Genomic DNA, 14,198 nt, shown 5'->3' with positions numbered 1-14,198 from the left:
GAATTTTTAAGTTCTCTATCCATTCATCTGGCAACACAGAACAGATAAGGAGAAAGATCCTAAGAAATTATACAAGTTTCTTGCTAATGAGAGGCCTGAAGTGCCTTGCTCTATTAGTATGAAATAAGTCTTTCAGACTAGCATTATCAACAGATCAATGGAACATAATGTCATAGCCCAGTTATTTTGTGTCTGTTACTTAACAATGAAGTAGTGATAATAATTTCTTACATAAAGGTGTTCTGTGACATTGTGACACGAAGATCAAAGTAAAGCAGAAACAGTGATGCTGGCTGTTATCCTAACTAGAGTCAAACAGAAAGTTCTTTTTTATAATGGCTGAATTACCTTTGAATGAAAGCATAACTGAACTGCAGCACTGGAATATCTACAAGAGATGATTTCTGAAAAATAAAAGCAAAACCACAATTATTTGCCAGAAGACAAAAAAAAAGAAGTTCCAAGCTATTGAATACTTGTGTTCAATGCTTAACACACCCTTCTTAGAAACCACTTGTACCCCAACAGGTGACCAACTATGTCTATACAGCGGTATGAGGGAATGCAGAGCCTTAATAGAGGACCCTAGTTCAGAAGCAGACGTATCACTCTGAAATATCTCCTACAGCTTATTCAGAGCTATAGGACCTCCTGCAATGGCATTCACACTAGCAAAACTGACTTCCTTGAAAATCAATTGGAAGACAGCAGACACAAGTTGAAGTACTGTTCAGGTAAGGGTAGAAAGATAGAAATGCATCACTGAGTTGTGTATCTGCAGCAGCTTTATGAAAATTGTCAGCATCTTTGGTACTGGAGGACCCTAAATTTTTTCATTACCAGCAACTTCTCTAGCAAAACATTCTGAAAAACCTATTTACATTGATGGATCAAAACACAGAAACCCATATTCTGAAAAACATTACTTACTCAGGAGCAAAAGAGAACCATACATTAAAAAAAAAAAACAACAAAACAAACAACTCCAAAACAAAACCAAACTTTCCTTCTAACAATATTTAGAAAACACATTGGAATAGATCCAGAATAGAATATGTTAAGAAAGTGGAATTATTTTAATGGTTACCTCTTCGCCTTTGATTTGTGATGGTTTCTTGACTACCTCTTTGACTAGATGTAATACAGTGTCAATTTTCAATGTGTTAAGTGCACATATTAAGTCCACAAGAATAAGCTGAGATGCAGTAGCCACTGGAAGGATCTGATAAAACAAAAAGACACAGGCCTCAGATCACTGTACCAGGCAAAACATGAAGTTGAAAAAAACAGCTTTTTGTGTGATTACTCAAATATTAATAGTTATACAAAACGTAAATTAGACAAGTTAAATCAAGCATGCAACAATTTGCCATATATGGATCTTCTCCCAACGCCTTCACGAAAACAACTTCATTATGCTCAAATGAAAGCAGGAAAGAGGTGTTCTATGCCAAATAAATGCTAGTTCCATGGACTACAGCTCTAACCTTTCTCTGAAAATAGAGCTGATTCAAGGTCTTTAAAATACAATTAGCAAATTGCAATCTTAAGATTACAATCCAGTATTGAATTAAAAAATGCCTGTTACTATCAGACTTAAACTGCTACACTGTCCTTTTTATTTGATTACTTATTTAGTTTTAACTGTAGTCCTGATGATTTATGGAATTACATATAAGTAGGAGTGTTTCAGATTTTTCAGTGACTTGCCACTGTCACATGTAAAAAACCCCAAAGAATCAATATACAAACCCAGAGTTTAGAACGGATCATGTAAATGTAACATTTGTCTTTGCACTGGAAAACTAAGCGTGCCTTTCTTTAGTTTCACCTTGCTTTTACTTTGATTCCTATGAGGTTTCTTGCTATTCCATACTGCTGCAATTGCTGTCATCAACTGGATTCCAAGTTGTGCTGTCAATGGATTTATGAAGTCCAGTATTTTGGTTCTTAATGTCTGTAGAGGAGGAAAAAACCAACTGTCACTGCTCAACTTCGTAAGGCAAAGGCTATTTCATAGTCTGTAAAACATTCGTCCTTTTCCCAAGATATTCAGAAAATATACAACAAAAGAATCTCTTGATATACTTGGTAGTTGGACTAGTTTTAATAACTTGAGTTACTGTATCCTTCTTACATAGGGATGGCACATATGTTGGAAATCATTGCGAAATAGAAAAAAAACACCTTCTGTGTTCTATTATCTCTTCTCCTACAGATATTTTCACTACATTTTATCAATATCCACAGAAGAAGGGAAAGTCTAGTATTTTTATTCCTTCAGGTACATGTTCTACTGCCTGCGGAAGGTGCTGACAATTCAGAGGCAGTTAGCTCTACAGCAGCTATTAACAAAACCTCACAGAAAAAGCAAAACATTAAACAGATCAGGTAAGGGTGCAGATGGGCAAAAAGAATAGGGGCAAATCTACTTTTGTAGGTAGGTAGGTACTGTGCAAATCTGTAGCTCATGAGAGTTCTTTGTGGCCCAGTATTATTCTGGGAATGGCAAAACTATTCCTATGAACTCTATGTAAAATGCACTGGTGAGGGAAGGGGTGATAAGGGTGATGAGATACACAGCGATTTAAGAGGACTCCTACTTTAGTTGCTTTAAAGTAGACTGAAGAAGAGCCTTTAGTTGTTCCAAAGAAGTCAGTTGGTCTTTTTTGAGAGTCTTCCCTCTTTATAACACTCCAAAGAAGGGACATGGTATTAATAATGCGAGGCAATTCTTCCAAAATGGCATTCCTAGCATTTCTCAGGTTTGCAGGTTCAACTAAATATGAGGACTAGAAAAAAACCAAAAATATGAATATTGAAATACCTTATACTATGCACCACAGAGTAACTACTCTTAGGAGAGTTATAGACAATTAGGAGAATTACAGACAACTTTTGTAATGACAACTTTAAAAATAATTCAACTATTCTATTTCTGAAATATATTGCTGCTATTAGAGTCTACTGAATTTGTTGTTCACTATTTTGGCACTGAGAATTGATTTGTCTGGTAAATTGTTATTAGTATAACAACCTCTTCTGACAAATGTTATAGAAAATAAAAACTGTAGAGAACACATCAGCATGTTATAAACTCAAAAGAAAATAGAAGACTTTGTTAATGACAGAGCAACTGTAGACAAGCTACATGGGAGTAATACTTGTGTGACCAAGATCTTAATGAACATCTTGTACTTAAGATTAACTTCCCTGTCTTCAAACAAAAAAATAAGTTCAGTTCCCCTCTCTTACGCTTTTACTCAGTTCACTTCTTCTGATATACTATGAGGCTTCTTTAAGGTTATCTTCCTGTACAAACACTGCTTTACTATGTATATTCACCTCTGAATGAAAAAGTTTGATGAACTGGTGCCAAGGCATTAAATGAATGGTAGGCATTAAGCACATACCTTTTTATTTTGATTAGGGTGATCCAGAAGGCAGAAGTGACCAATAGTTGTCAGACCTTCCAAAAGGGTTAGTGGGTAATCAGGTGTAACATTTTCTCTTTTAGAAGTTAAGCTTTGAAGGAAAAAAACAATGCAAAACAAAACCCAAACCAGTTAACAGGCCAAGTGTTATTTCCTTGATTAAAAATTCTAGAGAAAGCTGTTTCTATTAAATAGTTAAAAAGAATACTGGAATGACCAGACAGGACTATCAAAACAAAGGATTCACAAACTATGCTGGAACAACCCTGTTTCCTTGGCTAGATCTTTCAGAGTATTATTCCCTGCCTGACCATAAACTTTAGCATTCAATTATTTTTCCCTACTCCTTTCACTTACTGCCTGTTTTGAACAGTATCACTGTATTTTTCTACTTCAGGGTGTCTCTCCTCAATTTGTCCTCCAAAATCCTCAGTCTTGTCAAAACTGGGATTTTTTTTCACTTGGAAGGCAGGCAGAGGGGTACAGGGAGTATCACAGCTACTGGTCATTCTTTCTGCTGGTCCCTTTTCGTCTCTTCCTCCAACTGCAGTGAGCCCTGCTGCAACAATACATCCTCCACCTCACCTGGGCTCAAGGACCAGACGTCTGCATATGCAGCAGGGTTTGAGGATCAAACTCTGGGAGCCACAATGCTAAACCAGTAAGTTACTATACACTACTCTGTAGCAAGGGGAACTCTTCAGCATAACAAATCCCACATCGCAGACTCTTACCTTGCAGATGCTTTTGCAGATGTCTTCACAGCTTCATTTTCATATTGTTTGACAAGCTCATCCAGGTTTTTACATATCTGTACAACAAATGGTGCCACAGTCCAGCCTAAGGATTTCCCAAAATAGGGCAGGGAACATGTCACTAAGCCTACCCAAGTGGGATGCATCCCATGGCCATACTCTGGTTGCAAACCTCTAACCACAGCGGAGACAAATAATCCCTGTGAAGTTATTGGGTGCGGATAGACATATTGCATTGCACCAATAGACTGCTGGAAATTAAGAGCCTGCTGCCATTCCTTAGAGAGGTCTGGCTGATTCTCCTGCTCCCCGTGAGTCTGTCCAAGATGGTGCTCCAGGACAATCAATACCTGCAAAAGCTTCAGCAACTCAATCTGGAGTGGGTGTTCACTCCATATTTGATCATGCCCAAAATTGATTAGGCTCTCTTCAAAGAGTTCTTCTTCAGGAACATTATTAACTCCATCTGCCATAAGCAGTTCATACCGTTTCTGACTTATATACATAGATGCAGACAAAGATAGAAGAACGAACTCCTGAATTTTGCATCTTCCTAGCAAATTGTGTATGAACTCTACATTCTTATTCTCTGCTGCTTTTGCCATGGTAGCTAGCTGGGTCATCATTCTAATCAGGACTTCCACACTTTTAACCTGAACATCTCTGTTGCCAAGCACATCTCGGTGTGTGACCTTCAAGTAGCACGGATAATATGAGCGCAGAAAACTGAGACAGAGGTAAGTGAGCAGTTCTATTAGAAGAGAATGGGGACACATGGTTGGGGACTGAGTCTGGAGCTTGCCATAAAAACTCTGCCCTACAAGAGCTTCCTGATGTCGAGCTAAGAGATTGTAAATAAGATTCAAATGTGCTGTGGAGCTGGTATCCATGCTTGTACTAGCTACAGCTTCAATAAATTCTTTAGGGTTTGTTTTAAGCACTGCCTCCAGAACAGAAAAAGCATACAATACCCTCTTAGAATCATAAGGCTGCAAATATAGCAGCATGTGTTTGAACAGGGCTTCAATCATCTCCTGTTTTTCCTTCTGTTGCTTGAGCAACCTAGAATGGGTAATTTCCTGGAGCTCCAAGTCCACCTCTTCATCACTTGACAGAGATTCTGATGCTTGAGTCCTCTCAGAGTCAGCACGCACAAGGTTTAGTGCTGCACTGGATTTGGAGCTTTCAGGAAGGAACGCACTGAGCAAACTCACATGGTTTGTGGTTTCTTTGCCATCGGTTGCAGCACTGTCATTGTCCTCATTGCTCACTTCTTGCAGCTCCAGAGAAGGAGAAAAAGAGGATGTATTTTCACTGTCATGGCCTGTGCTGGTGTCTGCTGATTCTGTATGCTCACTATTATCTTGGTCACCATCTGCTTCATGTGAAATAACTGGATTACAAGAGCCATCATTTTCAGACTGTTCAGTTTTTAACTCCAGCTTCTCAGGATCTTTTTCCACTTCTGCCCAAATTGCTTCTCTATCCACAGTAGTAAACTGACTCAAAGGAAGGTTTTCCTCGGAATTGCTCTCAGAGATGCGAGACTCTTTCAAAGAGGCTTTTTTCTTGCAAAGCAAATCACGTATATCTTCTGGAAAAAAAAAATCACTTGTTTTTGGGTTTGTTTTCCAAAAAGAGCATATAATTGTCAATTTCACATATAGAATCATAGAATAGTTTGGGTTGTAAAGACCTTTAAAGATCATATAGAACAAAACATGCTTTTTATTGAAGAAATCATTGTAAGGAAAAAAAAATATTACCAAGCTACTCTGCTCTAGTATTAATTTTAACGCGTTCAGCTAAAAAAAAAAAAGGGTTAAGGCAAGAATTATCTTTTATTTTTTTTTTTAAGAGATGGAGCTGTCCTAACCTATTGTATGTGCAAGAGAATAGGATCAAAACATTACGCTGTTTCTCTTATGCTATGACTCCCTAGATGTGACCTTTTTTTTTTTTTTTTATGCTTCTTGAGCATAAAATGTTTGCTGAGATCAGAAGGGAAATGAGAAGGGTAGCAACAGAGGAATTGTGTTTGTATAGCATCTAATAAGCAGATCCCTTTGGATGCTATAAATGTCTGCCATCTAACTATTTGCCAATCAAGACAGAAAACCAATTACACAAGCCAACAGCTAGGTTAACAGTAATGAGACAGACAGTCACAAGGAAGTTTCTTTCACAGAGCTACCAGACACTTCTCCACTGTCTTCCTGCTCTGCTCCAAAAACGACCTTGGCTACTTGGGCCAAATGGTGCAGTGTCTCATACCCATACCATTCCCAGCAATCCCAAACCTGAACAGACTGATAGCCTTTACTTTGGACTTGGAGCAAACCCTGGCTCCCTACCTGTCTCAGTCTTCCTCAGCTGCTCCCCACAGGTGTCTGTTACACTTGCTACACACATTGTGAATCATATATGACACACAGATCAGATGTGGTTCACAATGGTTCTTATTATGGGTCTTAAAATGGACATCTGCCAGCTGTCAAATTTAGCCTGTCAACGTAAAGATGCCCTGCCACATTCTTAACTTTGGGTGGCTGAAGGTCATCTTCCATTCCAAACATCTCTCTTTGCTTCAATATCCTAGCTCTGGGGATCCTTGAGACATATGCCACAAGCGCTCAGCTCTCCTCTTGAACCAAGGCAGATCTTTGGACAAATACATTTTGATTTTCAGAAGTTAGCAGAATTAGGTGGGTTTTTTTGTGTGCTGTGCCGTAGGCAGCAAGATGTTCCTCACAACCTCTGGTTATTAACATGATGCTGAGGGAATGATTAACAAAAAATATTCTGAAAAAAGTAATTTGGTATGAGGCTGCTTTGTGCACTGGGGCAAAACTGGGTGGAGAGAGTAAGATTTGCCTGTCCATCCAACTAGGCAGGTATCCTGTCATCTTACTGAGGCAGTTCCTGGACTGACACAGTCAACAAACTGCTCCTAGATTTCATTTGGTTGCAGACCTAGTTTGCTCACCTGTACACAGTGAACACACATGCAGTGTGGATCATCTGGAAATGGCAATGAGAAGTGTGGTGCAAGATCCCAGAGCACAGCAGGGAGCAATCCAAACCAACAGTGTAGGTGCAGTCACCATAACAGAAATTATAATTAGGACTTCACCTAGCATAACTTACTCCCGAACTCTTTTAGGCAACACACTAGGTACTAGGATGAGGAAGAATCTATGGAACTGATGCAAGACAACTCAGGGTAACAGGATGCCATTGTATTTCAGAGACTGCCTTCAGTAGATGTTCAGGAGTATGCAGTGCTATATTAGCACTTACAGTTTCAGTCCAAGAACAGTTTTACCTGCTGAATTTTTCTGTTTGATGTAGTGGATGGACGTGCGCTGTGTCTTTGGATGAAGCAGCAGCAGCAGGACTGGTTCAAGAATCCGTGCAACATCATTAAGTGAAAGAGCACGGATCAGCCAGCCCTGTGCTGCAGCACCAATTGCGCCATCTGAACAATTGAGACTGTCCAGTACCACAAACAGAGACCTGAGTGAAGAAATCAGAATGAAGAAGTACAATTGAAATCCCTAAAAAGGTTAATGTAAACAACAAAACAGTGGCAGGGAACAGACATAGTGCATGTTCAAGTAAGCACCAGCCAATGGCTCATGTCTGCTAACGATAGCTCGATCATGCACATTTTCTGGAATTGAGGTCAAGTACACATGCATTTGTAAAAGCAAGGCCAGACATATACTCACACTCTAGAAGAGCAGCATAATTTAAAGTTCTTTCACTTATTTATTTAGAAAGATTTTTAATGCTTTTGTCTCATTTTATACAAGGTTATGGTCTTGTAAATAGGAAGTAAAACTATAAGATTTTTTTTTTCCCCCATAAGTAGCTGGTTCTATTTTCTTTGGAAATAAAAAGTGTCTGTTATGCAGAAACTTGTCTGCAAGATACTCTTCATATATAAAGCTCTTTCTATTTTTACAGAAACTTTCTTCATACAAGAAAGTGCACCATGCACACAAGGTGGCCTGTGCTTTGCAAAGGTAATAAAATCTTCCTTTTGCTCTTTTTTTTTTTTTTTGTCTCTATAGAGAACTTTTTCCTACCTCAGAAAAAAGAACAGAATAAAGCATGATATAGTTAAACATATAAATGTAAGTCCAAGCCAGTGGAAATGGAAAATACCTATCAAAGGATCGATTGTGAGAAGTCACTCTGCTGCCTTGGATCTCTCTGGTCAGGTGCCACATGACAGAGAATCTGAACAGTGCTTCCAGCCTTGTCCCCTTTGCAAGGAAACAAGACAGATACATATTTCTTGCAGCATTCATCTCCAGGTAAAGTTTTAGTGATTTTTAAACCTCTAGCAGAACAACAGCTATTATGCAGATGACTGCTAATCCTTCTCAAGTAGTTTGTGAGCACTTTTCTATCTTGCAATAGACTAAATCAAAATGCCATATATCCATGAATGCACAACCAAAACGTAACAGCTACAGTGTTTACAGGAGCAAGAAAAGATGTGCCAATACACCAAAAATGTATTTCAGGGCTCTGGTGTATAAACACTTTAGTCTTGGTTTGGTGCTAGGGAGGTTTCAAAGTTGGATGACAAACGGGAAGACACTGGTATACTAGGTAGTGTTTGTTATTGATAATTTTGTTTGAAAGCATTTAAAAGATTTCTAAACTTTTAAGTTTCAAAATTGTAAGAGCAAATGTATGAAAACAATACTGAAGACTGAAGGTGGTTATTATAAGTTTTATTGTGCAAGGCACTTCTCACAAATACACTGTAAGCTATTAAAGAACTATTCTTATTATTAAATTTAGACATTAAACTAGGTAAGTAAAATAATTAATAACTGGGCCACTTAAAATACAGCTTAGTTATTATGAGAGCTAAATGCTGAGTCAACATTATGTTGACATACATTTACAAAGCAATAAAATATTTTGTTGGAATATGCAATATACAAAATGAACACAAAATAAAATTATTTTAGAGTTTTTGGTGGAGCTGGGTCAGTTTGGAAACACTGACAAAAACTGCAGGCTTTTAGATACTACATGATTTGGGCTGAAACTAAAAAAGCTTCAGTACTGAATGACAGAACTTGTATCCAGGGATTAAATTTAGCAGTATTCCTGTGGTGAATAAATCCCAGGGAATTGTAAAGGCATGAACAAAGTCTGTCAGACTCTTGGAAGATAGAGAGACCATGAAAGTGAAGACGTGGGGTGGAAGGGAACTGGAGGCAGACTGAGAAGCACTGGAATAACTCTACAGTGATGAAGGGGCTTCAGTGAATAAAGGACTCACTTTATCACGATCCAAAAGTGCATGGCAGATAATGTCTTCACAGATATTTGCTGATGGTGCCAAGCAATGCAGCCTGTAGAACAGTTCCACACATGCAATATGATGCTCCCTTGTCTCTTTGTTCAGCTGATTCCAGAGCACGCAGGCTACTCTCTAGGGAAAAATAACATCAACAATTAATTAATATTAATAATAGTAATTTGTTCCCCAGCTTAAAAGCTTTCCATTGCATAAATACCCTCTACTACCAAAAGGGATTTCCAAATTGTCTTAGTTTAGCAAGGAGCAAAAATTCAGGTTATACACTCAGACCTAAAGGAATGTAACTCTCCTACCCTAGTAGGACAGATAATTCAAATGTATGTGCATGAGAAGGCAAGAAAAGCATTTCTGCTTCTATTTACTGGGTCAAAACTTAGCAGATTTTTCATGTGTCAGGCACAGCAACTGGAAACACAGTAATTAAGAAAAAGATCTTGGAACCAACACTGATACCAACACTAATATCAATAAATGTTCAGATGAAGGAAAGAATCTTTGAAATACGTATACTAAAACCAAGGAGGATTATTATTCATCCATTAATATTTTCTCTTCCCCGAAAACTTAGAGTGCTATCGAAGTTCTCCAAAGCATAGCTTTCAAGCTAATGAAACCAAACCCTTCAAGTCAGAAATCAAATATATCTACCCCCAAGAATTTGGGCACAAACCCCAACTAGCAATTTGAAAATAACGTTTCACTTTTGAACATTCTCCTGGGAAGCACATGCAGAAGAACGCAATTGCTTTGCAATGCTTGTGGAAGCAAAAACCAGCAGTGTGCCACTGTTACACAAACATCCTGCCTCCAACATTTATTCAAATAACATTTGCTTTCCCACACCATCCTTAGAGGTTCAGTGTAAATGGGCAATAAAAAAGATAAAGGAAATTGACACCTGGTAAAAATCTGTTTTCTCTGAGATGATCTTTAGAACTCCAGGAGCAATGGGAGGAAGGGTGACCATCTGTAGCTTTCCAAAGAAGGGGTTATGGCCAGACACTTTGTATCTCTTCATTCTATCTTCTATCACAAGTGCCAGTGACTGGGAATGGTTGATCACCTCCAGCAGTGTGAAGATGGACACATTCTGAACATAGCAGTCATTTACACAACAGCATATTGTCATTAAGGACTTCAGCCACAGAGGGAAGCTGGCATCACAACCTTCTCGGAAAATAGGTGGAAAAAAAAAAAAAAAGAATTTGTAATAATTTCAAGGTTATGGTCATGTTTCCAAGAATCCTTCAATCAACTCACAGGACCAGGAGTCAAAAATGACTGCCCGAATCCAACTGTCATGCTATCATTAAGTCCCTTACTTCAGGAGGGACTTCAAAGCAAGTTATATTCTTTTCCCTATTTCTCCCAGCAGGACCTTGGTAACCCGGTAACTAATGGATTTCTGCTTTCCAGTTTATGTTTATTCACACCTAGTTTTTACAGCTGCTGTTTTCCAGCTCTCACTGTCAAAAACAACAGAGGTCTGCTGATCCAAAGATGCTCTTTCATATAGAATTGAGGCATATCATTTCAGAAACCATGAAGCACGAAAGGAACTGATATGACTAACATTAAGTCAAGCCATTTTTGCTTCTCCTGAGTGAATAATCAGATAAATTTTTATCTGAGTGGAGACATTGTCGTGGTTTGAGCCCAGCCGGTAACTCAGAACCACACAGCCGCTCGCTCACTCCCCACCTTCTTCCCCCCGCTCCCGGAGGGATGGGGAGGAGAATCGGAAGAATGTAACTCCCACGGGTTGAGATAAGAGCAGTCCCGCAACTAAGGTATAATACAAACCGCTACTGCTACCACCAATGATAATAATGATTAGTGAAATAACAAGGGGAGAGGATACAATTGCTCACCACCCGCCGACCGACACCGAGCCCGACCTGAGCAGTGATCTGGGCCTTCCGGGTAACTCCCCCCGGTTTATATACTGGGCATGACGTGCTGTGGTATGGAATACCCCTTTGGCTAGTTTGGGTCAGGTGTCCTGTCTCTGCTTCCTCCCGGCTTCCCCTCCTCCCTGGCAAAGCATGAGACTGAGAAAGTCCTTGGTTGGAATAAACATTACTTAGCAACAACTAAAAACATTGGTGTTATCAGCGTTGTTCCCAGGCTGAAAGTTAAAAAACACAGCACTGCACCAGCTACTAAGAAGGAGAAAAATGACTGCTATAGCTGAACCCAGGACAGACATCTCAAGGCTTGACTGGAGCCATTGAATTCTGTCTTCAAATCTAAATGCTCTAACTGCTTTACTATCACAACAAAATGACCACTCTTCCTTCTCTACATCAGACAACTTCTGTATCACATTTAACCCAGACCTTCATTATCAGAGGTTCTCTCTTTCTTGCTTTAAACCTTACTGTGTTCTCCAGGGCGTGCAGTTGAAAAGAATTTTGAAAATAAACTTCTATAATCCTAGGATGATATTTCAAAGAAACATAAGTATGAAAGCAAGCCTTCTAAGCTGAGCTACATTGCTGACCACATGCAAGGCACTGCAAATATGCAAAAGTCCATGTCAGGCAGACAGCTCACCCACATAGATGATGGGCATGTCATCACATTGCTGAGGAAAACAGCAGAAATTTGTAGTGAGGTAAGGATAAGAACTCAATTTGTCCAGTTTCTCACCTCTCTATACACTACAAACCTATCTTGTCAACCAGTCTTCAGGCCAATAACTGCTCCTGCTAAAGCTGATGAATGAACTTGAAATCCCAGAACAAACAGGCCAGTTATACAAGATTATTCTTTGTTAGCTTACATTGGATTGGATGCCTTTGAATTCTGAGGTTTATGGAAATAGTTGTTGTTGCTTCTGGTATGGTTCAGAGCTCCAGTTTTCTGCCTACACCCATCTTTCTCTAACACAACAGATTTCCTGAAAACCCTGAACCATGCCACAAGGCTACAAGCCAGAATGTCTTTGCATCCCTTCAGCTACAAGCTTTGTAGTGAAAGCTTTCAAAAGAATGTGAATTATAAAGCTTGGTAAAAATTGTCCCTCAGCTGCAAGAAAAAAACACATGCTGATGTGGGTAAGTCTTTAATTCACATGCAACTTGCCTTCAGCCCTGTCAAAAGGCATTACTACTGGCCCATGTCACGTAGCTCACACTGCTATTCTCTAATGCTCAAGTCTCCCAGTTAAGAATCTTTTCTTACCATGAACCTGAAACAGAGAGAGACACAACTGTTCCATCTCTTCCTCCGAAAGATAGACTGGGAATGTGGTACAATCCAACAAAAGGTGACAAGCTGCAGAGAAAGCTTCCTTGCAGTCACCTCTAAGGGGTCCCAAGACAAGCATCACTTGATCAAAGTCCCACTCTTCTTCCTCCTTTTCCTTTTTATTACCAGAGTTGTGGTCAGAAGGAAGAGGATTAGAATTCTTGTTCTTGAATGGTGACCCTCGAACTGAGAACAAATCTGAAAGCATTTGTTTAAACTGAGGTACAGTGATTTGCTTTGCATCCCATGGGCTCTTCTTCTTGCTAACACTTTCAGGTAATCTGTAGCCATTCTCTTTTTTCTCTTTTCCACTCAGATTCATTGCTGAGATGCTTTCGTTATTTGTTTCTTGAAGTTGCATCCCAAAAATGTATTTACTGGAAAACTTGGCAACCAGCTCTTGGATGCAGTATAAAGTCTTCTGAATGCTCCCCCCTTTCTTCCATACATCATCTCTCTCAAGGGTCACAGTTGGCACCCCCAAGTGCTGAGAGAGCTCTGGAGAGGAAGTACTTAGACCAATGCCACTGTCTTCTGACTTCAGGGGAGGGAATGAAGTCTCATCCTCCTCCTGCAGCACTGACTTAGTCTCCAAGGTTATGTCCACATTTTCCTTTTTCACTGGGCTCTAAAACAGGAATGTTAATGTGGTTAATGTTGCACTGCACAGATCATTTTAAACTACATAGAACTGTGGCAGACATCAGGGAAGAGCAATGAGAGAAAAAAACCCAAACCTAAACCCTAGTATTTGCAGTTTCCAGATTACTTTTATAAAATCATGAGACATAGTTATTTGTAAGCAGTTCATTTCAATTGCATTTAAAACCTAACAAATGTTTGTATAATCCTCATACCTTGATTAATCAAATACCAACAGACCCATAGCTACAAATGGAAATGTTTCCTTAAAATCAGTTCACCACTAGAACAGTATTACATATGTTGGATTATCTCTAGTCAAATGCATGTATTTGTTCTACTGAGAAATTCTGGCAGGCTGTGCTTGTGTGATTGCTTTATGTCATCTATTCCTCACTCCCTATCATGGTCTTTTGCACACAAATAATACCACATTGTGTTAAACTAAAATATTAATTGAGAGCCTTGCACACTTAACCAGCTGTAAAGTTCAGCTTGATTTGGCAACCTGAATCTTTAGCAACTGCATAATGCTGAGTGCCTTTTCAAAACCATTGAGATCACATTCTTCTGAAGAGGTAGGATGATAGCTCCAGTTTCAGACAAGACTATACACTCCTCCACTGTCACAAATAATTCACACAAGTCAGAACTTAAAACCCAGTAAGACTTACAAAGCAGCAGATAGCTCTAGAAGGGACCAAGGAAGGTAGTTTCAAAATCTTTACTGCTGCAGTTATTGTGTAGGTTTAAGTTAAAAGAATT

At 39.1% G+C, this 14,198-nt stretch overlaps 1 protein-coding gene across 12 annotated transcripts in view; it reads right to left on the bottom strand.

Annotated features, from left to right (window-relative positions):
* The window catches only part of DOP1B (DOP1 leucine zipper like protein B), a 59,225-nt gene that overhangs the window by 14,118 nt on the left and 30,909 nt on the right, over positions 1 to 14,198 (bottom strand). For 10 of the 12 annotated variants that reach the window (XM_030477202.1, XM_030477206.1, XM_030477203.1 and 7 more), the window contains 11 exons: positions 12,726 to 13,419; positions 10,438 to 10,709; positions 9,498 to 9,650; positions 8,360 to 8,460; positions 7,515 to 7,705; positions 4,169 to 5,783; positions 3,414 to 3,525; positions 2,604 to 2,792; positions 1,832 to 1,957; positions 1,088 to 1,222; positions 349 to 404 (listed from right to left, as the gene is read on the bottom strand). In XM_030477202.1, the coding sequence (XP_030333062.1) occupies positions 349 to 404; positions 1,088 to 1,222; positions 1,832 to 1,957; positions 2,604 to 2,792; positions 3,414 to 3,525; positions 4,169 to 5,783; positions 7,515 to 7,705; positions 8,360 to 8,460; positions 9,498 to 9,650; positions 10,438 to 10,709; positions 12,726 to 13,419 (3,644 nt within the window). The remainder of the gene's footprint in view (positions 1 to 348; positions 405 to 1,087; positions 1,223 to 1,831; positions 1,958 to 2,603; positions 2,793 to 3,413; positions 3,526 to 4,168; positions 5,784 to 7,514; positions 7,706 to 8,359; positions 8,461 to 9,497; positions 9,651 to 10,437; positions 10,710 to 12,725; positions 13,420 to 14,198) is intronic. The other 2 variants (XM_030477208.1, XM_030477207.1) reach the window with 2 other exon arrangements.

The sequence above is a fragment of the Strigops habroptila genome, chromosome 2 (genome assembly GCF_004027225.2).
Source record: "Strigops habroptila isolate Jane chromosome 2, bStrHab1.2.pri, whole genome shotgun sequence".
Lineage (NCBI taxonomy): Eukaryota > Metazoa > Chordata > Aves > Psittaciformes > Psittacidae > Strigops > Strigops habroptila.
Note: the sequence above shows the minus strand (reverse complement) of the source record. Positions and strands in the feature narration are given on the sequence as shown.